The 22,586-nt window shown below is 39.1% G+C and overlaps 2 protein-coding genes across 5 annotated transcripts in view; one reads left to right on the top strand and one right to left on the bottom strand.

Annotated features, from left to right (window-relative positions):
- The window catches only part of MMP28 (matrix metallopeptidase 28), a 46,190-nt gene extending 34,739 nt beyond the window's left edge, over positions 1 to 11,451 (top strand). Inside the window, exons 8-9 of one of the 4 annotated variants that reach the window (XM_033921251.1) lie at positions 905 to 999; positions 11,152 to 11,451. In XM_033921251.1, the coding sequence (XP_033777142.1) occupies positions 905 to 999; positions 11,152 to 11,178 (122 nt within the window). In that variant the 3' untranslated portion in view covers positions 11,179 to 11,451. Of the gene's footprint in view, positions 1 to 904; positions 1,000 to 4,145; positions 4,207 to 7,971; positions 8,012 to 11,151 lie in introns of those variants that run through there. The other 3 variants (XM_033921252.1, XM_033921250.1, XM_033921246.1) reach the window with 3 other exon arrangements.
- The window catches only part of LOC117348778 (desmocollin-3-like), a 50,798-nt gene continuing 34,386 nt past the window's right edge, over positions 6,175 to 22,586 (bottom strand). Inside the window, exons 10-16 of the mRNA XM_033921244.1 lie at positions 22,286 to 22,539; positions 20,391 to 20,533; positions 19,537 to 19,764; positions 17,868 to 18,101; positions 15,729 to 15,853; positions 11,166 to 11,375; positions 6,175 to 6,906 (exon numbers count right to left, since the gene is read on the bottom strand). Of these exons, the coding sequence (XP_033777135.1) occupies positions 6,706 to 6,906; positions 11,166 to 11,375; positions 15,729 to 15,853; positions 17,868 to 18,101; positions 19,537 to 19,764; positions 20,391 to 20,533; positions 22,286 to 22,539 (1,395 nt within the window). The 3' untranslated portion in view covers positions 6,175 to 6,705. The remainder of the gene's footprint in view (positions 6,907 to 11,165; positions 11,376 to 15,728; positions 15,854 to 17,867; positions 18,102 to 19,536; positions 19,765 to 20,390; positions 20,534 to 22,285; positions 22,540 to 22,586) is intronic.

Here is a 22,586-nt window from a genome sequence, read left to right as displayed (position 1 = left end):
AAAATAGTACCTGGCGGGCCGCATGTGGCTCCTGGGCCACGAGTTTGAGAGCACTGATCTAGACCTATGGTTTGACTTTCTGGTTTTTCTCGGGTAATCTCATGAGTTAAAGGTTTAGCAATTTGTGCAAAATGTTTCATGAAACACCTATAATAGCTGGTGTGAATCTGATAAAAACATTCTCACCTCTCAGCACCATTAAGTGGAACAAGTCAGTCAAGAACTTTTTCAGTGTCAATTTCTATGCCTTTCTCAGAAACAATAAGACCTAAAAACTTTGCTTCAGTACTCAGGAGTTTACATTTAGGTGGTTTTAACTTCTAACTAGATTGATGAAGTCTGGGGAATAGTAAAGTCTGGTCTTTCAAGGTGTGAATGAAAGCCAAAAGAAAAATTAGAATAGCACATAAAGTACTAAGATATTCATGATAGAAGAAAAATATTTGATATGACTAACCCCATCTGATGACTCTTCTACCTTTAGTTATTTTTTAAAATATGTAATAATCACAAAAAAGACTAATCTTGCCATCCTTCTTAATAACCACAGTTGACGGCCAGGGGCCATTTCCATTGTTTTCTCAGCATGCCCTAAAGTTGTAAATCTGTAATATGCTTCTTAAATTCATTGTATAGTGGAGACACTCTCCTGTGCCTTGTTTGATGGGCAAATTGTCTCCTGTATCAATAGTATGTTTTTGGGTTTTGTTTTTACCATGTCAGAGTATCCAATGTTGGTGTCACTCTTAGAGAAAACTTCTCTCTTTTCTGCAATAGGACTTATAATTGTTCAACTTGAGCATATGTGAAATCTGTTCATTCTGCTTTTACAGGAACAGGGGTAGTACATTTTTGTGATTTTTTGTAGACTGCATAATTCTTATTCAATTTTCTTTTTCATCAGTTTTGATCTCAGTGGATTGGATGGTTGAGAGCATGACAACTGTTATCTTTGAGCCACAACTGTTATCTTTGAGCCAAAACAACAAATTGATTACTGTAAGTATTGCTTTTGAAAGTAAGAAGTTCATGCTTTGTTTTATCTGGACAACTTGCCATATTATTGATAGCACCATGCATTGTGCTTTATAGTAGAGATTTTAAAGAGCAAAGTCGAGGCTAATGTTTGTTAGCTGAAGTTGAGCCCAAACAGAAGAATGTGAGAAAAATAACTTTAAACATCTCAAAAAGGCTGCAGAAGAGATTGCATTTTTGGATTGGCCAAGGCAAAGTTGCAACCTTACTTCTATTGAAATTTTGTGGCAATTACACTTTGCGCAACAAATTTAAATTTTTTTTCTGGGGCAAGAAGAAAATGAGGTTTACTTTTATAGGATTTGACCCCCCTGTGTATGAAAATAGCCTCAGTTTTCTCCTATCACTTTAGTTTTTGAGCAAATCGCAAATATTTATAGCATGAGAAATCATAACGCATTGTGTCGATTTAACTAAGAAGCAAAACCCTGATACAAAATTGACGATTTAATCTTAACTGTGCTGATAATGCAATAGGCCCTGTGTATTCCAGCTCTGCCTCCTCACCCATAATAATTTAATTATATAGCACATCATTACGTCATCATTAAAATTAAGACTTTAGCTTAAAAATGTAATTTGAGGCAAACTGTTTTAATATTTCAGATTGTTATAACATTTACTCCAAGCATTAGAAAATATAGCAAAAATGTTAATTTTTGCATTATAATGCTCTTTTGCCAAAAATCAGAGGGTTATACTGAAAAATTGAGGTCAGTTTTGAATTCAGTGACTGCAAATCATGCCCCAAACCCTCTGTTGCACAGTGTTAAGATGTAGTGAGCTCTGCATGTGACAAACCTGTCTAATGTCAGAGTACAGAATGACACAGGGACAAATTTTTCCCCATCCATGGGGGAACTCATTTTCCCGTCCTGTCCCTGCCCCATTCTGGCAAGTTCCATCCTCATCTGTACAAGCTTCAAACCCTTTAAAATCATAAATACAGTTAAGACAGAACTTGTAGGAATGGGGAAATTTGTCCCTGTGTCATTCTCTGTCAAAGAGCTGAAACAATTCTGTAGAGAAGAATGGAGCAAGATTGCTAAAGGGTGAGGTGAGAGATGATCAAGATTTAAGGGAAATAATTGAAGTAATTGCATCTTTATTTTATTGTTGTACAAGGATACTTGGAGGAGAAATTAACAAACTAACATTCTTTTTGCCAAAGTTATTTATTTCAAGGAAGTTCTCTTGTGTAACAGAGTTTAGTTTATGATTTACGTAATTTGGAGTACAAATTGTGCTAAAACACAGACCGTCCTACAGTGTTACAACTTTCTCAGCACCATAGACAGCAAGTGAACTCAATCTATCTATTTCAGATCTAAAAATACTCCTAAATATTAACCATAATTTTATACATTATTTACCTCCTCTACTGCTGGTGAGATTTCATTATCTACAACACCTATTTTGCACATTTATCAAACATTCACAGCAGTATTCTTATGATTAGCAAATAAAATTCTTAAAATACACAGGCAAACTGCCTTGGAACAGATACACTACTGTAAACCATTACAAATGCTAAAGGTCGTAATGGAGAAAAGATCTGTGAGAGACATGTGTAGCTGCATTTGCTCTTAGAGGTTTTACAAAGCGGCATTAGGCTTTTTTTTTTTTTTAAATCACTGGCCGCGCTGGCATTAGCTCATAAAATTCCTATGCGCCTCGGAGCCAATACTGCTATGGCTGGCGATAAAAAAGCCTAATGCGGCTTTGTAAAAGGGGGAGGGGGCTTATTTAGAAAATTTGAAAAAGCTTCACAGATTTTCTTTCCTGACATTGTTCTAAATTGCTCCTAATTTTCAGTATAATCTAGTTGTGGGTTATCAAGCGCATTGTTTTGTGAAAAGAGCTAAAATGTTAAAACTAAAAGCTTTTGCAGTTATTTTAGGTCGTGTTCACAATGTATTTTTGAGCTTATTTACTAAACTGTTTTGCAGTTGCCAAAATTAACAAGTGGAAATTGCAAAACCCAGCAAGAATGGGTGGTGGCATTCACATCATCTTGCTATATCATCAATGCACAATGAGTGCACTGCAGATAATGGCAGTGGCGCAGCCAGGGCGGTGGTGCCCCCTTCCCTTTCCAACTTCCCCGGCATGAGCAGCATGCCCATGTTGGTACCAGCTGGCCTTCTGCCGCCACTTCCTAGGCGTGGGTCCCAGAAGTGACAGAGACACCGCTGATGCCAATGCAGCAGCAACCTCGTGCCAGGGAAGGGGCACACTAAGGAGAGGAGCAGGAGTGCTGCACCCTTAGGAAGACCGTGCCCAGGGCAGTCTGCCTCCCACCCATCCACACTACACCACTGGATAATGGGATGTAGTTAGATATATTTAAGGCAGCAGGAAGCACAGCACAGTTAACATACAATTAATTCCCATCTGTTCCTTGCCCCAGTCTATATTAGGCTATACATGCTGGAAATGGCAAGTGTTAATTCCCACATTAACTGCAAGTTAGTGAACAGGCTCCTTCATTTATGCTTTTTATCCACCAACAGTAACATATCATCCTTCAAGGTACATAAGTATCCTAGGACTGCAAAATATTTGGAATTCAAGAACTGCAGGATTACATCTTGCTAAAATAAAAATGCTTGACCTTATTATTGTAACAGATTGGACAGTGCTAAAAGCGTTGACTCAGGAAATCAGAATCTTAGGCCTAGATTCACTAAACTCACCGATCTGGATTGTTGTTGGGTGATTCTTGGCGGAGTCCTGCTGAGCGACAGATACACCAGAGTCCTCATACAAATTATCTGATCGGACGCATGCCGCACTGCGACCCCACTGATTGCTGCAATCGAGGCGTATGGGCAGACCATCCTCGTTGGCTGCAGATGTGATCCATGCACACAAGCGAGGTCAAAACAAAGGGGGGGGGGGGGGGTGGCTGCCGTTTACCCGCTGGCTCTATGAGTGGACATTTTAAAACCGTGCAGCCAGACTATGGAACAGAACACGCTTTTAACCCACTAGTTAAAACAACTGGCTCACACTGCATTTTTTTGTACAATATATAAAAAGGGAGGTGTATGCATATGTACAGTTTTATTTTAATGGTTTCATTTTTTATATTGATACTGGGATTTCAGGGCGGCAGAGAGCAAGAGAGTCGGCAAGGACAGTAAGCAACTGGTCCTCAGCAGTCGCTTCATTTTGGATCAGCAAACCCAATCGGTGTTTCTTCTTCTGCTTAGTGAATCCATGGCTTCCTACTTATGCATGCCATTTCCCCTCATTTGCATGGGCGGATCGGACTGTGTGGGAGATTGATCGGCCAGAAGGTTAGTGAATCGTGTTTGGGGTCGGAGAGCGATTGGTGAGTTTAGTGAATCTAGGTCTCTTTTACTAAAGCTTAGTGTGCGATAACAGATTGAGCACACACTAAATGCTGAGAATCTCATTTTTATATCTAGACTTCTTTGCGTTGGAGAATGCATTAATTCAATCAGCACACCCACACTAAGCTTTCCTAAAAAGTGTCCTTAGTTTTCTAGTAGAGAAATATTTGACATTGAAAAATGATATTCTTTCAATCATTTATCATCATGATTCCACATGTGTGCAGATACAATATTCTGCTTCATTACAGAAAGATCAGATGCATTTGCTAGTTCCACCAACTGTAAGCACACCGATTTCCATCCAAAAGTTTAACTTGAAGTACAATTGATCCCGATTAAAAAGAAGCATAACTAAGATGATTCCCACTACTTACATATATACATAATGTTCTTTTAAAAAAAACTAAATAAAGCCAATTTGAACATATAAAATAACTAATCTTTTATAATTAATTGTATTTAATCCTGAATAAAAAATTATTCAAATAAAGAATTCCCAGTCTCCAATTGCATGAACTCTAATTCTATGAAATTTGTATCTGTGCAAAAGCTATACATAAATAGGTCTTCCCCCCCCACACACACACACGCACTCCCTTAAAAAATGCTATAGGGCAAATACCAGTAGAAGTCTCCCTCCAACTTAGGAATCAAGGAAACTCTTATATCTTGGCATCCCAAGTCCTCTAAATTTTCTTCACACTTCTACCTCTAACCCTCTGTTGTAGTTCCTTCCTATTTCTCCTACTGTAAACCGCGTCAAGCTCTACGAACGTGGAGATGATGCGGTATACAAACCTAAGGATTAGATTAGATTAGAAATTCAGCCACTTACAAAAGGATGGATGCCATTTGGAAAAGGGCTGTCAGTGCCCCTGCTCCAGTGCAGTCTGCTTTCCTGTTTCCCCCTCCCTTCAACATAAAGCAATGATGCTAGCCAGTATATCCAGATACTGCCCAGGCACAGAAGGCAAGGAGTTCTGAGGCTATGCGCCCTTATTTTGGCCTGTCATAAAGGAATGGTCTATTCATGTTTTGATGGCAGAGCTACAGGAAATATCAAGAGGGGTAAAGTAGGCATCAAACTTCCCCTTGAGCTGTAGCTCTGAATAGCTTAGTAGCATTATTTGACCTACACGGCCCATATCTTTCACACACAGTCATCCTGTTGAGAAGAGCAAGGCTCTGGAATATATAACAGATTGTCTTTTTCATTAATTTAAACTCTTTGTAGCGAGATGTTTGTGTCCTGTTCTCAGGGAAGGGTGGATAATTTTGGTGGCAGATGGACGGAAGAACCATGAGGTGAGCTACCAAGTGAGCTTGGAAAAAAATGGCCAACGTGGCACTCGGATTTATACTTTGCAACTAACTGTGGATCTGTAATCCTTGGGCATCACTCAGTCGGGTGAGATCCACCAAAGATGGGTGTCCTTCTGAAACACCGAACCACAGGCAGGTGGGCCCAGGGTGGCTCCTGGAGAGGAGAGAGGGAGACTAGACCATCTATGGACCTAGGATTATTAAATATCTCAAAATTGGACAGGCTGTGGGAAACAAGATACCACAGTGAAGAAGATGCCTGGTATTATGATATTTACAGATATGTTTAATTTTCTTAACACAAATTGTACTTTCCATTCCTAACTGTTTTATATCTGGAGTTTGTTTGATTTAGCATCATGTCAACAACCCCCCATTTCCACAAAAAGAAAAAAAGAAGGAATGAATGCCACCACAAACTGGACTACTGATAATATAAGCTAAGAAAATGACATTATCTATACTTTACACAGAAGATCCGGAGAAGTAAGGTCAGTTTTAAACCTACATTTAAAGAAAAGCCCTCAGCATTCAGTGCAAGACATTGAGTAACAATTACCCTGAAAAGTAATATCCATATTGGTTTACCATTCCCATGAAAAACAATAAGCTGATGTACTCAGAATTCAAGCAGCTTTCTAAGTTGTTCCAAGCTGCATGCTTTATCGTACAAAAAACAACTTTGTTTCTTTCACCTGCCTGCTTTTCCTGCAAGTAAAAAGAATTCAAAGTACATTATAACCTTCTTAAGTTTTGCATGACTTATGACTTCAGTGCCTGTCTTCCTTGTGTTATTTTCCTGTTAAAAGCTGTTTAAAATTCTGTTCTAAGACTAGGCACCGAAACCTAACATAAAATACATATATATGCAAGAGGCAGACATTTCTTTCAAACAAGTCGCCATTCTTTTTCCTGTTATTTGACTGGAAACAATCTGCATAGCAGCAAAACAATTTAAGGGTATTGACACGTGGCACAGATGCATCTATTTTTTGGCACAAACTGAGGCTAATGTCCTAAATTTGGGCTCCAGCTGATTTAAAAAGTCAAGCCTGTCGTCTTCTCCTCGTAACTCACTGCAGCAGCCCACTGAACCAGCCACTGATCCTCTTCCTTCATAGTTGTAGGGAACGATGTAGTCGACGGCATGCTGCTGCTCTTCATCTTGTTCACACTGATACACTTTCTGTAGAGGGTGAAAGCAAGAAGCAAGATTAGAAGAGACTTCTCAAAGGTGCCTCTACGCGATGAGCAGTTCCACGCAGGACAGGTACACCCTGCATGCAAAAGTGACGTCCTACAACTCTGGTGTGGATAAGACACCAATCAAAATACATTACTGGGCACAGAGGTGAAGAAACATGTACATACAGACATGGAGATAACAGACAAGTTAATTTCTTCCTTTAGAAAGTGGGCTAATAAAATGCTCACGTCACTCACACTGATACGTAATCAGAAAACGTAAAACACAAACAATTCTGTTATTCATAAATAATAAACTACATGAAAATGGAAATTTACAAGGAACTATGGGGCTGATATTCAAAGCTATTTAACTGAAAGCATAAAACTGAAGGGGATAAAAGGGGCTTTTTATCCCCCTATAAAAGTTCTAACGGTGAAAGAAGCAACGGTCAGATCATTTTATTTATTATTTTAATCTTAGATGGGGTCAGAAAGCAATTAAGCGATTATTATCTCAAAAAAGGGAAATAATCTTAAGGGGAGAGGGAGTGCGTTTTGGGACACAGAAGGCATGAACTTGGGAGAGAGGAAGGGAGGGAAGAGATGGTGTACAGGGGGAATGAAAGAAAGGATAATTTTTGGTCATAGGGAGGGAGGTACAGATGAGAGGGAGAAATATTGTGGTGGAAAGGGAACAGATTGAAATGGATGCAAGAGGGAGGAATATTGGACATAGTGGTGAAGGGAATGGAGAGATGTGGCATGGTGCTGGAGAGGGGTGATAGAAGGAGAAATGTTGGGCATGGGCGAAAGATGAAAAAGGGATAAATGCTGGACTATGGTAGGAGGAACCAATGGACAGCAACAGAAGAATTTACAGAAGATGGGAAAGCAGGAAAAAGAAATTGGGACCAACTTTATGGAAAAATAAGTCTCCAGACAACATAGGTAAAAAACAGAATTTATTGACTAAAATATGTTAGCTTTGGGAAATGTATATAGCAGATGTCTTTGTATTGTGTTCAAAAGAAAAGGAAATGCATTTCTGGTTTTATTTTTACAGTGTTGAATTACTTGCTGACCCTTGCTGTGACTAGTGGGGATCCCCAAGCACCACCAGCAAAGGATCTCCTCTAGAGACGGCCAGAACTCCCCTCCACCAAGCACAGCAGTCGCTGGCAACATCCATGAGCCACTGAGATACCAGCATCTGTGACTCAAGGACGCTACTGCTGCCTGCCAAACTTGGCAAAAGGGACCCCCGGCCAACTGCAAAGGAAGTCCTCAGCTGACAGCTTGGGGTTTCTCATCAGCTGAGTATTTATATTTTATATTTACATTAGAGGCTCTGGTAGAAACCTGTTTACAAAGTATGTATTCTTTCCAATTAATATTTCTAAATTAATAAAGTGTCTGCTTATTTGTAAATGGGTCTCTACCAGAGCCTTTAATTCAATAGCATAATTAAATGAAATAACTATTTCTGAAGTTTCTAGGGACGGGTGGGGATGGAGGGATTCCTCACGGGGACGGGTGGGATTTCTGTCCCCACGCAACTCTCTAGTCCAGGGGGACTCAGTTTACATAATGAATTTTATATGAGCTAAAGACTCGGAACAAACTACTAAGTTAATCAACTTAACATAGTACTAAGTCTTCAGACCTTAATTTGATATAATCAATCAATGACTGTTGAAAAAGTAACTTTTTCAAAGGATTTTCTAAAAGTTTGGAGAGACAGGAGTGTTCTAATTTGAGAAGGAAATTCATTCCAAATTGTTGTGAAAATGTATGAGAACTACACTTTTGTTCTTTTAAAGCAGGGGTATCAAAGTCCCTCCTTGAAGGCCGCAATCCAGTCGGGATTTCCCCAATGACTATGCATGAGATCTATGTGCTTTCAATGCATAGTCATTGGGGAAATCCTGAAAACCCCACTGGATTGCGGCCCTCAAGGAGGGACTTTGAGATCCCTGTTTTAAAGGAAGGAAAAGAAAGTTTTTACATTTGGGAGATTCTTGGTTTTGTAGACTGCAAAGCATTAAAGGAAATAGGAAGTAATGGCATAAAAGTTCCATGTAAAATCTTAAATATCCTACTATCCTGTACTTGCCTCAAAGAGTCCAGTGTGGTTTACAATCAAGAAGCTAAGCAGTCCAAGGAAAAATGCAAGTAGTCTATATCTAACTGGATCTTTAATAACAAATTTATTAAACAAGTTTTAAGCTTTTACCTAACTTGTTTATAACCAAGAGATGATCTTACATGTGTGTTTGAGTTTGTTTTAGATTGTGTATGTTTTTACTGTAACCCACTTTGGATTAAAGCAGGAAATAAATGGAAAAAAAAATCTAATGGAAGATAATTTTTCAAAAAGTGGCTTGGATAAGAAAAATGACTTTCAAATATAGTCTTATATTTAACCCTCTTAGCAAGTAAATAATACAGCGTCAAATACACTCAGCTAGCAGCATTACAATTTCTAATTGGTAAATCAACAAGAATAAAACACACAGTGAAGAGCCTGGCCCTGAAAAACGAAATAAGTCCGTGAGATCTTAGACAAGAAACATCCCTTGAAAAATTCAAATGTAAACTAAATTAAAAACCTTCCTCGTTAAAAGGCGTCATCGATGTGGGAAAATTAGGGACATCTTCAGAATCACAGAGCCTTGTAATAATAACCTTACTACCCCACTTTGGAATCTGGGCTCCTTCCAACTATTCCGAAAACATCTGAAAACTTGGCTATTCTCAAAAACGTAACACTTTCTTCCCTCTTTATGCTAAGCTCCTGTAAACCATGCTGAGCTCTACGATTGTGGAGATGATGCGGTATATAAACTTAAAGTTTAGTTTCCTCTTTAAAGGCGCCTCCTTACTCTGATTCCATTCGCCTAGAGCCCTAACGGCTTCTATGCAGTTGGCAGTATGGAACTGAAACACTTCTTTTGAAGCGACCCCTACACCAGTGTGCTAAAGCCCCCTCCCTCTTAAGATTTTATTTTCTCATTGAATTTAAGCTCTTATCTTTTCCCATTTTTCCTTTTTGTTCCAGTCAGTCTATTTGTTCTGTCGTCCCCTCCACTTTTTACTTTTAAGTATTTGTTTTATTTTAACCATATATTGATAATTGTAAACCGTTTTTGATAAATGGTATATCAAAGATTAAATAAACTTGAAACGGATGCCAATAGAGGGACAACAGAAGCGGCATAATCATCATATCTGGAAGTTCTTCTAATCATGCAAGCAGCTGTATTTTGTAGCATTTTGAGCTTTCTTAAAACTGAAATCACTTGCTGTACTACAAACTGAGTTACAATAATTCAGGTGAGCCATAACCATGGACTGAACTACTTATCAAAATGAGGATTCTAGTCAGCATTTCATCTCCTCTCCACGTTGACACAAGAGAGGCATGTGAGCTTTCTCATGCATGGTACACTCTGTTCAAACAGTTTACACACCCTAAAAGCTGGCACTCCCCAAACCAATTTCAACGTGAAACTGACCTCCACATGGAACTTACAACACTAGAATGGCATAGATTTTGGTCCAAAATTAAAAGACCTCTTGTATCGGCTACTATGACACAATCTCTGCTATTTCTTATGTGGCGTGCCATTTGGACAGCATATAAGATGAAAAAAGATAATTTATTACCAAACGACTTGTGTTGGCACTGTTTGAAACCCCAAGGTACACTCTCCCATATACTTTTTGCATGTCCCCGTGTTCAACCTTTCTGGACACAAATATGGTCCACCATAAGTTCTCTCTCTAATTGTACTGCTGACTTATCTTTTGACACCAACATCATCATCATGCGTTCCCTCCATCCCTGGTCAATATTATAATCTTGATTAGTATACAACAAATTTTACAGAATTGGAAATCTGCTCCCTGAATTATACTTTTGGGTGGAATTCCTTATGCTTTTTTGAGCAGTATGCAGCTGAAAAACTGTATTCACATCAAGCAACTTATTTGTTATTTATGGAAACCTATTGATACTTATTTGCAAACAATTTAAATGTTATAGTCTTTTCCCGACTGCTGGTCTATAAACAATATGTCTGATATGTGTTTATGATTTTGAAACTTTCGTGAACTCTACCTGTTGTATAATGTTTATTTCTGTTATACTTCAATAAACAGACTGAACTTAGAGAATCCGGCTCCCTCTTATCAAACATTGCATCCAAATTATAATATTTATTAATCTCTGTCTTGCTTACAGAAAGAAAGACTTACTTCATCAATATGAGACTGCATGAAGCTCTGCCACTCTGAATAGGAATATCTTCCTTGGTCCATGGTGTGATGCCCTCCCTTATCCATAGGTGGATGTGCTCCAACAGTATCAGCTGATCTTAAGATTTGCCGCGTCTCAGTTGAGACTCCTGTTCCTGTTCCAGTAAGATTAGGGTTTACTAACTGGATGGGGACCTTTAAATTTGGATCCTTTAAAAAAAAAAAAAAGGGAAGAGGTTCAAATTAATCCTAAAAACTTAAAATAATAAAACATTATTATAATGGGCATCTATCAGTTCCCCAGCCTCTTCCTTTTCAAAATACATCTCGCCTGTTTCCCACATAAACTCTACCATGGTCCCCAGAAGCCTCAACTGAACTAGCTTGATTAGATTAGATTTAATAATCAAAACACTGAAAATGCAACAAAATATATGGGGTTGATATTCAGGTAGCAGCACTTGGTCATTTGCTGACCACCATCAAAGTTATTCGCAGATATTCAATGCCAGACCCTGTCTGGGCTTCGGTATTAAATATCTGATCTTGCAGAGCTGGCTAATGCATAGTCAGTTAAATCCGATATAACTAGATGTGGGGCACCTCACAAAGATAGGCCCGACCTCTAGGCGGTCCTGTTGACACTCTCTGTAGTTAACCTGGCTGGTTAGGTGCTGAATACTAGCACTGAACTGGCCAAGTGTTGACACTGTTTCCAGAACAGCCCCCAAATAGCTGATTTGCAGTTCAGCACTAACCGGTTATTTTCAGCAGCACTAACTGGTTAAGTGGCACCTGCGGCGGTAGCATCACCATGCCATGTGCATTCTTCCCTGCTGCTTGAGCAGGGCCCCATCTCTCTTGAAATGTTCTACCTGCTGGTCATGCCTGCCACGTCTCCTTTCTGATGTCACGCCCTGGTCCTGCGACCAGGAAGTGATGTCAAAAGGGGCTGGCGGAAGATGCTGCTTGCATTGGCAAATGTTTAAGGAGGTACAAGGAGGAGAGGTGTCGGTGCCCCTCCCCCCCCCAAAGATGGTGCCTGGGGCGGTCCACACCCCCGACCACTCCCCCTTACTACACCATTGAGTGCTGCTGAAAATTAGCATTAAGCACCAAACAAGTGATTTAACCAGCCATGTTTGCATGAAATACTTTTCTACATTTTGCACGATTTTTTGAGCAGTGCTATGGTTATTACCTGTCTTCAGAATCAAGTTCCTTTTTCTGGCGGGGTCTCCTGAAGCAGACACCGAAACGGGGCCGCGTCGGGACCCCACATAGCTTTTGCTATTTGAATCAAGTCAAGCTCTTAAGCTAAGTTGAAAGTATTAGTGGCAACCTGAATTGCAAGAAAGTTTCTTTTGACCTATTTGCATACAGTAGTTTCAATTAAGTAATCAAGTGTTACAAACTTAGTTGATACACTTTTACACCTTTGAGCTGGTCTCACTTTTAACATTGATTAAGCAATGACTGGAAGACAAACTCTTTTCCCAAGAGGGGGTAACCTCTCTCTCTTCAGAGTTTTATTTCTCTGAGCTAAGTTTTTGTATAGCGAGCCCTCCTCTTAGGCTGTGTATATTATTGAGTCAGTCTGTTTTTTCTTATAGTTCAGTGCTTTTTCTGACTCTTAGCAATCTAGTCCCTGCTGAAGTTATAACATGGTACTTATGCCAGCATCCCAGAATGACTGTTTTCAGGTTAAGGCTTGTAAACAACTTCCCTGGTCTGACCACTTTCTCATTTCTTTTTCCCAGAATACCCATGCAATTAATCCTAGCTCCAAGACAGTTACTTCTCAAGACTACTCAAAGCTGGATGAGGTATCTATCTCTTCTAACTTTGAATCTCCACTAGTGGAAATGTCAGCATCTTCCATTGAGGAGAAAGTCACTTCTTGGACAGCCTCTATAACCAAACTTTTAGACTCTTTAGCACCTACCCGTACTGTCACCATCTCCCCCCGTAAATTAAATAATCCCTGGTATACACCTAGCCTAGCCCTTATCAAAAAACAACTGCACTCTCTCGAGAGAAAATGGCGGCACAACAAAAATTTGCACAACCTAAATAAATTTAAGGAACAAGCCATTTATTACAAATCTGAAATCAATAGATAAAAAAAAAAAAAGAGTACTATTCTAAACAAATAAAGCTAAAAATACCTCAGCATTATATGCAATAGCAAAATCATTAACCACATAGAAGATTGAACAGAATTCAACTGCCCGATTACCTTCAGCTCAAGCTATTGCTTGCAACCTTATCAATAAAATTCAAACTATTAGAGGCTCAATCTCACAAGCAAACATCGTCAGCACAAAATTCGTTACCTCCAAGTCAAACCTTCCTCTTTCCAAATGCTCGAGATTTACTCTACTCACTCTCCAGGACATCCAGCGTTGTCTGAATTCACTAAACAGAAAGGCTCCATATCAGAAAATATTCATCCATTCTTTCTGAAACGCTTTTTCTCACTCTTTGGTCCCGACATCTTAAACTTAGTCTGTATTAGTCTAACTTCAGGAACCTTACCCAACACATGAAAAAAGTCAATCATTTACCCAATAATCAAGGACTACAAAACCAGTTTACATGAAGTATCAAATTACCAAACCATAGCGAACATCCCATTCTTGGCAAAGCTTACGGAGAAAATCATTTTTCGCCAAATATCTGATTTCACCAAACAAACCAAAGTCCTTCACCCCAACCAAACCGGATTCTGTCAAAATCACTCCACTGAACTTTCTCTCATTGGGTTAACCACAAAAATACTGTTATCACCTCTACCACCATCAGTCGGTTCTTCTTATCTAGATCTTTCCACAGCATTCAACACGATAGATCACAAGCTCCTTCTGTTACGTCTGAGTGAAATTGGAATATCAGACCAGGTCTTGGAATGGTTTTCGTCTTTTTTCTCTGAACGGTCTATCAAGGTAGTCTTTAACTGAATATCCTCAGATTCATTCACGACTGAATATGGGATTCCACAGGGATCAATATTATCTCCTCTACTATTCAATATCTTCCTAGCCCCTCTCCTAACATTAGGGCAATCCATTTGTTTTATGATGTTCGCCTATGCAGACGATGTCCAACTAGTTCATCCAAAGGAAGTAATATTCATAAACCAAAAATTGGAAAAAGTCAATTCTTGGCTTGATTCTAACATGCTTTGTCTGAATATCGAAAAGTCCAAATTGATGATATTTCCCATCAAAGAAGAACTTTCTTTACAGGTTCCCTTAAAACTCAAAACCCTATCTATCAACATTGTATCTTCATTAAAATTACTTGGAGTAACCTTTGATAGCAAATTCAATTATCACCTTCATATTAGTACAGTGGTCCAGCGTTGCTTTTACCAGCTACACAGGATCAGAGCCCTATCTAAATTTCTAGAACCAGCCTCTTTGAACATTTTGATTCACTCCCTTGTGATCTCTTATATAGATTATTGCAATGCCCTTTACAAAGACATAACAACAACAAAAAAAAAATTAAAAAAAAAGACCATGTTACTCCCCTTTTACATGAAGCTCACTGGTTACCAGTAGAACACAGAATCACTTATAAAATACTTCTGTTAATTTTCAAAATCTGACAAAATAACCAACCAGAATTCATTAATAATCTTATTCCACATAACCCTTCTAGACCCTTCGATCATCAGCCCAAAATCTTCTCTTTGTTCCATCACTAAAGTACATAAACACAATGTGATCTTCCATTTTTTCCGTGACTGCTCCTTTTCTTTGGAATAGTAACTCAGCTTATTTATGTGAAGAATCAATTCTTAATCAATTCAAGACAAAGCTAAAGACATTTCTTTCATTGATGCCTTTGAGATTTAACTGCCCTTTTAAGGGTGACCTAGAATGATTTTATTTCCACTTCCCCTCCTACTGTTTTTACCCTAAATTGTTACCTTTTATCTTTAAAATTGTAGTTCTTGCCCATTATCCTCTTGTTTCTACTCTTTATGGTTTTATGTCTCCAAAAGTCTTTGTCGTCCCCTGTTTTCTTAAATTTGTATTTTAGCTATTGTATGCTTTTATGATTTTGTACACCGGCTAGAAGGCTGACTAGGCAGTATAAGAAATTTTAATTAAACTTGAAACTTGTAAAAGCATGTATCTCATTCCAAGATATTTGTACTTTTACAAGTATTTTTTGGAGGAGGAGTTAGGAGAACCAACAATGTGTATATGTCTGAGATTTCAGAAATGATGCATGTTCTCGTCAGAAAAAGCTTCCTCATCAAAATACGCAACATCTTTGCAGATCCCACCCTACCCCTCCCTTTTTACACCTGGCCACTTTTTAAAAATGAAGTAAGCCTATTATTTTCCTTTCGAGAACTGGTCCAAAAGCCATGAGAAAAAGTACCTACAGGCTTTGCATCTGCCCACATAATTTTGAAAAAAGTGTCTCCCACCCCTATAGGGCTTCCACTTTTATGAAGCTCTAGAATAAATTCATGTAAAGTGTCCTGAGCTCTCCTGGGAGAATGGTATAGTATATTGAAGAAACAAATAAGAGAAAAACACAAACCATTAGCTCCTCTCCTGGTGCCTCAGTATTTGATACGATTAAGTTCTCTTGGGCTAAGTCATCAGGAAAGCAATCTTTGTCATGTTTGCCAGCACCGGCACCACACAGACAAGCAAGCAAGGCACCTGGAATACACACAAATGAATGCTTGTTTTTAAAAATCTGATAACTACATGACCTTAATTTTACTAGGAGAATGTCCCAGAGTACAAAGAGCAAAATCAGCTGGAGAAAAGTGTAAAAGGTCGCATCAGTTTATTAAAAAGATGACCTGACATGGCTATATTTCAGAAGACTCTGCCTATGTCAGGGGTCCATGTGCTAATGAGAAATTGCTCAGTGGTGACATGGTCTTTTAAGATCAGCAGTCTGACAACCTTCTCGCATACAGCATATGTGTGTGCCACTTCTTGGGTGTTTCCACATTTTTTAAGACTTATATTTTGTTAAAAAGGTTTTATTTTTGGTCTTCTTCCCATGTACAATACACTTGACAGGCGAGACCTTTCCCTTGATTGGCCACACACCACCATAGAAACATGATGACAGATAAAGGCCAAATGGCCCGTCCAGTCTGCTCCTCAATAGCATCCACTATCTCCTCCTCTCCCTATCAGATCCCACACTTTCTATAAAAGATGCCTAAAGTTTGGTATCTTTTTTATAAAATTGCACCTAGCAACACCTAAGATGGACTTGGGCCCTAGAATAGGTATCTCCTATTTATGCCAAGGTTTTCTTGGCCGAAATACTGGCACCTAAATTAGACGCCTACACGGAAATCACATCCAAGATCTGTCCTTAAACATGTCCACTTTCTGGTAGGCACCTTGGACTGGGCGCTTATCACTCAATTTTAAATTAAGCTATAAAGCCAATTAAGCTTATTATTGGCGTTGATTAAGCCTATGAAATAATTAAGTTAGGCATCTAAATCAGCTGATCTAGGCACCTAACTTAGGCACTGTTTGTAGAATCTGGGCCTAAATTTAAATTTAATATACCGCTGAATCTTAGATTTCTAAGCAGCTTAAATATCTTTTACAGGTACTTCAAGCATTTTCCCTATCTGTCCCATTGGGCTCACAATCGAATGTACCTGGGGCAGTAGAGGATTAAGTGACTTGTCCGAGGTCACCGGGAGCAGTGCAGGGTTTTGAACTCATAACTTCAGGGTACCGAGGCTGTTGATGTAACCACTGCACCACACTACAGGGTCGATATTTACATTACATTACATTAGGGATTTCTATTCCACCATTACCTTGCAGTTCAAGGCGGATTACAAAAGAATTATCCAAGATTTAAAGTCAGTTATTCCAGTAGCAGCAGATTACTAGTGTGTACTGGGTCAAAGCAATGCTTTTCAGCAGTATCATGTCTGACCACCTCATCACTATCCGGCTAGCAGAGAGATTTTCATTAAAAATGTTAGCTCATTAACTCTGAAATACTAGAACTAAAGTTATCAATTTTTTTTAAGAAGAAAACATATAAAAGAACAAAAAAAAAAAAATTACAGACTTGAATAGAATAAGGACCAGAATAATTGAATTCCCTTTAATTAAAATTCCTTACTGTAGAACGAAATGAGTATGTAGTGCTGTTCACCATGCCTTCCCCTCCCCTTCTACCTGAGCTTGGGCTGTGAGCCCTGCTGCTGATGTTAACACACACTGCTTTTTGCTCTGCAGTTTAAAGCATCTCCCCGATGCTACTGGCAAGCATATGCATGCTCAGTTAGTGCTGGCACAGGTCAGGGAGATGTAGCAGAGTTCAGAACTAGGATCTATAGACAGCATGCCTTCTGGCCCACCAGATGTTCTCCTTTAGAGGATATGTCTGGGGGTCCGGGATTTGAAAAGCTGTTATCAAATCACCATTGTGCAGCCGTGCATGTGAGATCTCCGAGAATCTCAGCAAGAGGGAGAATTAGAAGGCCTTGAGAATGCGCAGATGCCCGGCAGAGGCAGGAAGTTCTTTAAGTGGCACCGGCAGACTGTTGGAGAGGTGTACCCACACTCTACCATGGGCAAAAAAAACTTTTGCTAGTGTAAATACAGCTAGGTGAAAACTTTTGTGAGAAAGAGCCAATCAGAAAGATGAAAAAGTGACATTTAATCACACACATTAACTTACATAGCAATGCTAAGAGAACCAACGCTGCCAGTATCATTGCAAGGATGGCCCAAACGCCCAGGCTAATATTTCTTGCTGAACGACGACTAGCACAATTGAGGCCATCAGGACAGTCGCATACGTCAATTTTGAGAAAGTGGGTTTTCCCATGACCTTGTTGATCGACTATGTGAACAGGAACATCGTAGACATTACTTGGAAGATCAATGAGTTTTGTAAGACGCATGGATGTATCTAGGGACAGAACAGACACTTTATGTTTATTAAAAATCTTTATATACCGCTTAATTTACCAAGCAGAATCAAAGCAGTTAAAAACACAATTCAGAAATTATTAAAAAGAACTCCATTAAAATAGGAAAGGAAGAGAAAAATCACAATGTACAATGATGTATGTTTAACCTGTAACCCGTTCTTTCTTTGGGGACAATGGGATAGAAATCAAAATAAATAAAATAACATAACTCATCAATAATCTATAAATAAAATCATAACAACTTAATATGATACAGATTGAAACCCTGAATTCAAGTCCCAACATTATGAAGAAAAGGCCAACTGAAAATAAAAGGCTCTTCTTTCCTCAACTCTATTGGTAAACTATTCCATAAAACTGGAATCAAATAGAAAAATGCACAATTCCTAGCTGAAGCAAGATGGGCTCTAGATACATGAAGTATAGCTACTCTATAATGATGGAACAATAGTTATTCCTGCTTTACTAGCTCTTACTTGCTAGAATTCAATGAAAAGCAAGCAAGGAAGAGGGAATCAGTAGCACAGCAAAACAGCACAATGAGAAGAAAGCACAGTGGGACCAAGAATTGGTGTGACGGAACAATCTTTATTTGTAAATCCAATACATGCTTTTTTATTTCAAGGGATTAAGTAATGCTAAGAACGTCCGTTCCCAAAAGTTACAACTGCATAAATCCAATAGGAATACTCAAAATATTATGTTTACATATCCGACCTTAAAAGCCTGTTGATTTAAGAGATTTTTGTAGAAAACTTTTTCTTTTCAAGCTGGGAAAATGAACTCCTGGTTAAGTACCCTTATGCCACATGCACAATCCTATTATTCTTTTAGGAAGTTGTTAAAAACCTACTTATTTGATAAATGGATAAAATGAGATTGGATGTATCCTCTTTTGAAATGTTTATGTATATTTAACTGAATGTAATAATAACTTTATTCTTCTATACAGCCACAATCGTGCGACTTCTAGGCGGTTCACAACAAAGAGAGCTGGACAATCAGCGAGTTACAATATGCAGATTGTCAGTGAAATTACAGTATACAGAATCTTAAAATGCAGCAAATTACAATATACAGTTTGTTTAGAATTTCAGAAGGGCCCTTTTAGAAAAAGTGGCGAATTACATAATACAATTTGTTAAGAATTTCAAGGGGGACATATTAGGAAGAAAGGAATGGAAGTTAGTGTTTGGTGATATATCTGTCGAATAAGGCAGTTTTTATGACTTTTCTAAAGGCGAGGTCTTCTTAGATGTAAACCGCTTATAACTTTTGGTAGGGTGGTATATAAGAATAAAAGTTATTATTATTATTTACAAGTATGAATCAGTTAGCACAAATGTTCAATTCACAGCTATAATAAAACTCCACTGAAAGCCACGTGTTCCCAGAGGTTATCGCAATACATACCATCCAGCTGTTGTATCTGCCACTGCTTTTGAATATCTGTATTATTGGTGGTATCCAAACTAAACTTGAAAGGAGCACAATTGGGAGGTGAATCATTATCTGTTGCATGTATCTCTGCATAATTTTTGCCATTCATACAGACAAATCCATCATTATGCGTAATCCCCGGTACATTGTCATTGACATCTACCAGCTGGATGACCAGTGTTCCAGTGCTGGTCTTTCCACCTAAGAAAGGAGAAAAATCATTTTATTTGCATTTCTCATGTTACAGCAACTATGATAAAAGACCTAGAAAAAGTATATGAAATTGCTTAAACCAGTGTGTCCCCCACTGACCTCTACTAAAGCATGCCAGCAGACAGGCTTAGTGAGTGCTAAGCCCATTTCTGGTATGCCTAGGTAAATCGAGCAATTTCTCCTATTTCATTTTCAGATTGTGTGCTAATGTTCACAAAAGTGTATGTAACCTGAGAAAACTGACGGAGAAGCACTTACAGGCTCCTATTTAGGAGGCGCTTAAGGGGTCCCCTGTTATGGACAAACTAACCAGTAAGTTCAAAATCAGTTACATTTGGATATTGTGGGTACCTTGCTATCCAAGAAGGCTCTCAATCCAAGAGCTTCATTTAACAAGTAACATATGAAATCACGTCTCACTCTCAATAATGCCTATTTACTAACCACACTACTTTAACCAAAATAGAGATAGATGGGAAGGATCTTAAATTTACAGAATGGAGTCCCAAGTGCTTTAAAAGCAAACACACCTTAGTAGGAATTAAAATACATTAACGGATTACCGTAAATCAGTATACGAAGCCCTACTTCAAGCAGTGGAGGGCCATACTTACTGTCATCAGTTGCAAGTACTGTAACATTGTAGGAATCTTGCTTCATTTCTCCCGATTCTCTGTCCAAAACTTTATTAGTGGTTATCTTGCCAGTAGTTTCAGCAATACTAATCCACGAATACTCATCTACTAATTTCCGGTACCTGTACATTAACAAATCAAGCTAGTTTTAAAATCACTCATGTAATCCCAAAATACCATGCAAGAGTGCACATATTCTGGAACCCATTTTCATGCTATGTATCATCCAAAGCAGGGATGTGCAGCAATAAAAACAAGGCAGTTTTGTGCAGTTTCCTATGTTTGCAGGGTTTCTGTTTTGTCTTTATAAATATCTATTTAGATCACAATTGGACAAGAACAATACACTTCTCCCTCGGTATTCACGGGAGGTTAGGGGCAGAGCCGGACTGCGAAGTGTGAAAAATCGCAAATAACTTTGTGCCAGCTCTGACCCATCCCCGGACCTCATCTGGTGGTCTCCACCTCCGATCGCCTCCTTCCGTGCGTGTTGCATGTTTGCAGGGGCCAGTGTGGGTGCTTTGGTCTCCTCTTTCCCCGCTTCGATGTCAGGCCGGGCAGAGCGAAGATCATTCCTCTCTGGGCTGGGCAGCCTGTGCCAGCCTTACCTGATGGTCTTGCGGGCTTTCAGGGCAGGAGCAATCTTCCTACGCTCCTGCCCCGTGCAGATCGCCAACAGGAAATAGCTGCCATGAGCTCCCAAAGTCTCTCGAGACTACGACGGGACTCACAGCAGCCATTTCCTATTGGCGATCTGCACAGGACAGGAGCATAGGAAGATTGCTCCTGCCCCAAAAGCCCGCTAGACCACCAGGTAAGGCTGGGATGCTGGGGGGAAGGTCCAAAACTAAGCTTTTTTTCCCCCCCAAAAAAAAATCTCGAATAACCGAATCTGCAGATGCTGAAACCGCGGATTCAGAGGGGGGAATGTACTGAAGCAACAGGAAACAAACCCAGAGGAGGGGCAGAAATGTTTAAGTCTGCCCCGAGTTGGTTCCTAATAGACCAGTCAGAAACTAAGATTACCAGAAAGAGAAGACACAGCTAAGATGTTTATAGCTGACTCAGCAGGCAGAATAGCTCCTCCTGTAAGGTGGCTGACCCACCAACCTAAAGGTCATAGGGGTCAAGACTAGCTGTTAATAGTCGGGGGAAAAAAAGCTGATATTTAAACAACACTGGAAAGAAATATGCCATTTGGAGATTATTCCTGTTTTGGGTTACAAATGATATGAAAATGCCAAGGGAAATGTAATCATTTCTCATGTTACTTTACATGCATAGTATGTATATAATTACTCTGGAGTAGGAAATTCTCAATTTACAAAGCTTTCATAGCTCTTTTTAAAAATTCTTCTTTAATTCTCTTCCCAGAACTCTGACCATGCCTCATAAATTTGGAAGTTGAATGACTAAGCAACAATAAAAGCTCACCGATTATCATAAAATAAAATACTTGTATATACCTATACAGAAATGTTCCTTTTTCTCACATTTGAAAGAAACTGAAGCTGTTGGTTAGAGCTACAGCCTCAGCACCCCGAGGTTGTGGGTTCAAACCCTGCACTGCTCCTTGTGACCCTGGGCAAGTCACTTAATCCTCCACTGTCCCAGGTACATTAGCTAGATTGTGGGCCCACCAGGACAGGGAAATATGCTTGAAGTACCTGTATGTAAACTGCTTTGAGTGTGGTTGTAAAACTAGAAAAAGGGAGTATACAAGTCCTAATCCCTTTCTCTTTTAGTGCATTCTATACATGTCTTTATTTTACTCCTTGATTTAAGACAAGCTTTCACCAAAAAAGGGCAAGTACTACACACAGTTTCCCATTTTCCATAGTCATTACACAAAATGATGTGCCGTGTATCTATACCTTATGTTGGTATTCTTGTTCTCTGGGTCCTTCGCCGTGTATTCACCAACATCTGTTCCAGCTGGCAAGCCTTCCTGAATTCGTAAATATTTGGTTCGCGGTAGGAATTCTGGCCCCTCATCTACATCCTTCACTATAACTGAAACAGGAATTGTGTTCGCGGACATCTGTTTTGAGGGCACCTTAATGAAGGCTGCTTGGTTAACTGCTGAAATTCGCAAATCAATATGGTTTATCTCTTCATAGTTCAGTGGCTGAAAAATAAAATATATTGTTTTGCTTTCATGAAAGCTGCTGAAAC

Source organism: Geotrypetes seraphini, chromosome 15 (assembly GCF_902459505.1).
Source record: "Geotrypetes seraphini chromosome 15, aGeoSer1.1, whole genome shotgun sequence".
Lineage (NCBI taxonomy): Eukaryota > Metazoa > Chordata > Amphibia > Gymnophiona > Dermophiidae > Geotrypetes > Geotrypetes seraphini.
This window is presented reverse-complemented; position numbering and strand designations above follow the sequence as displayed.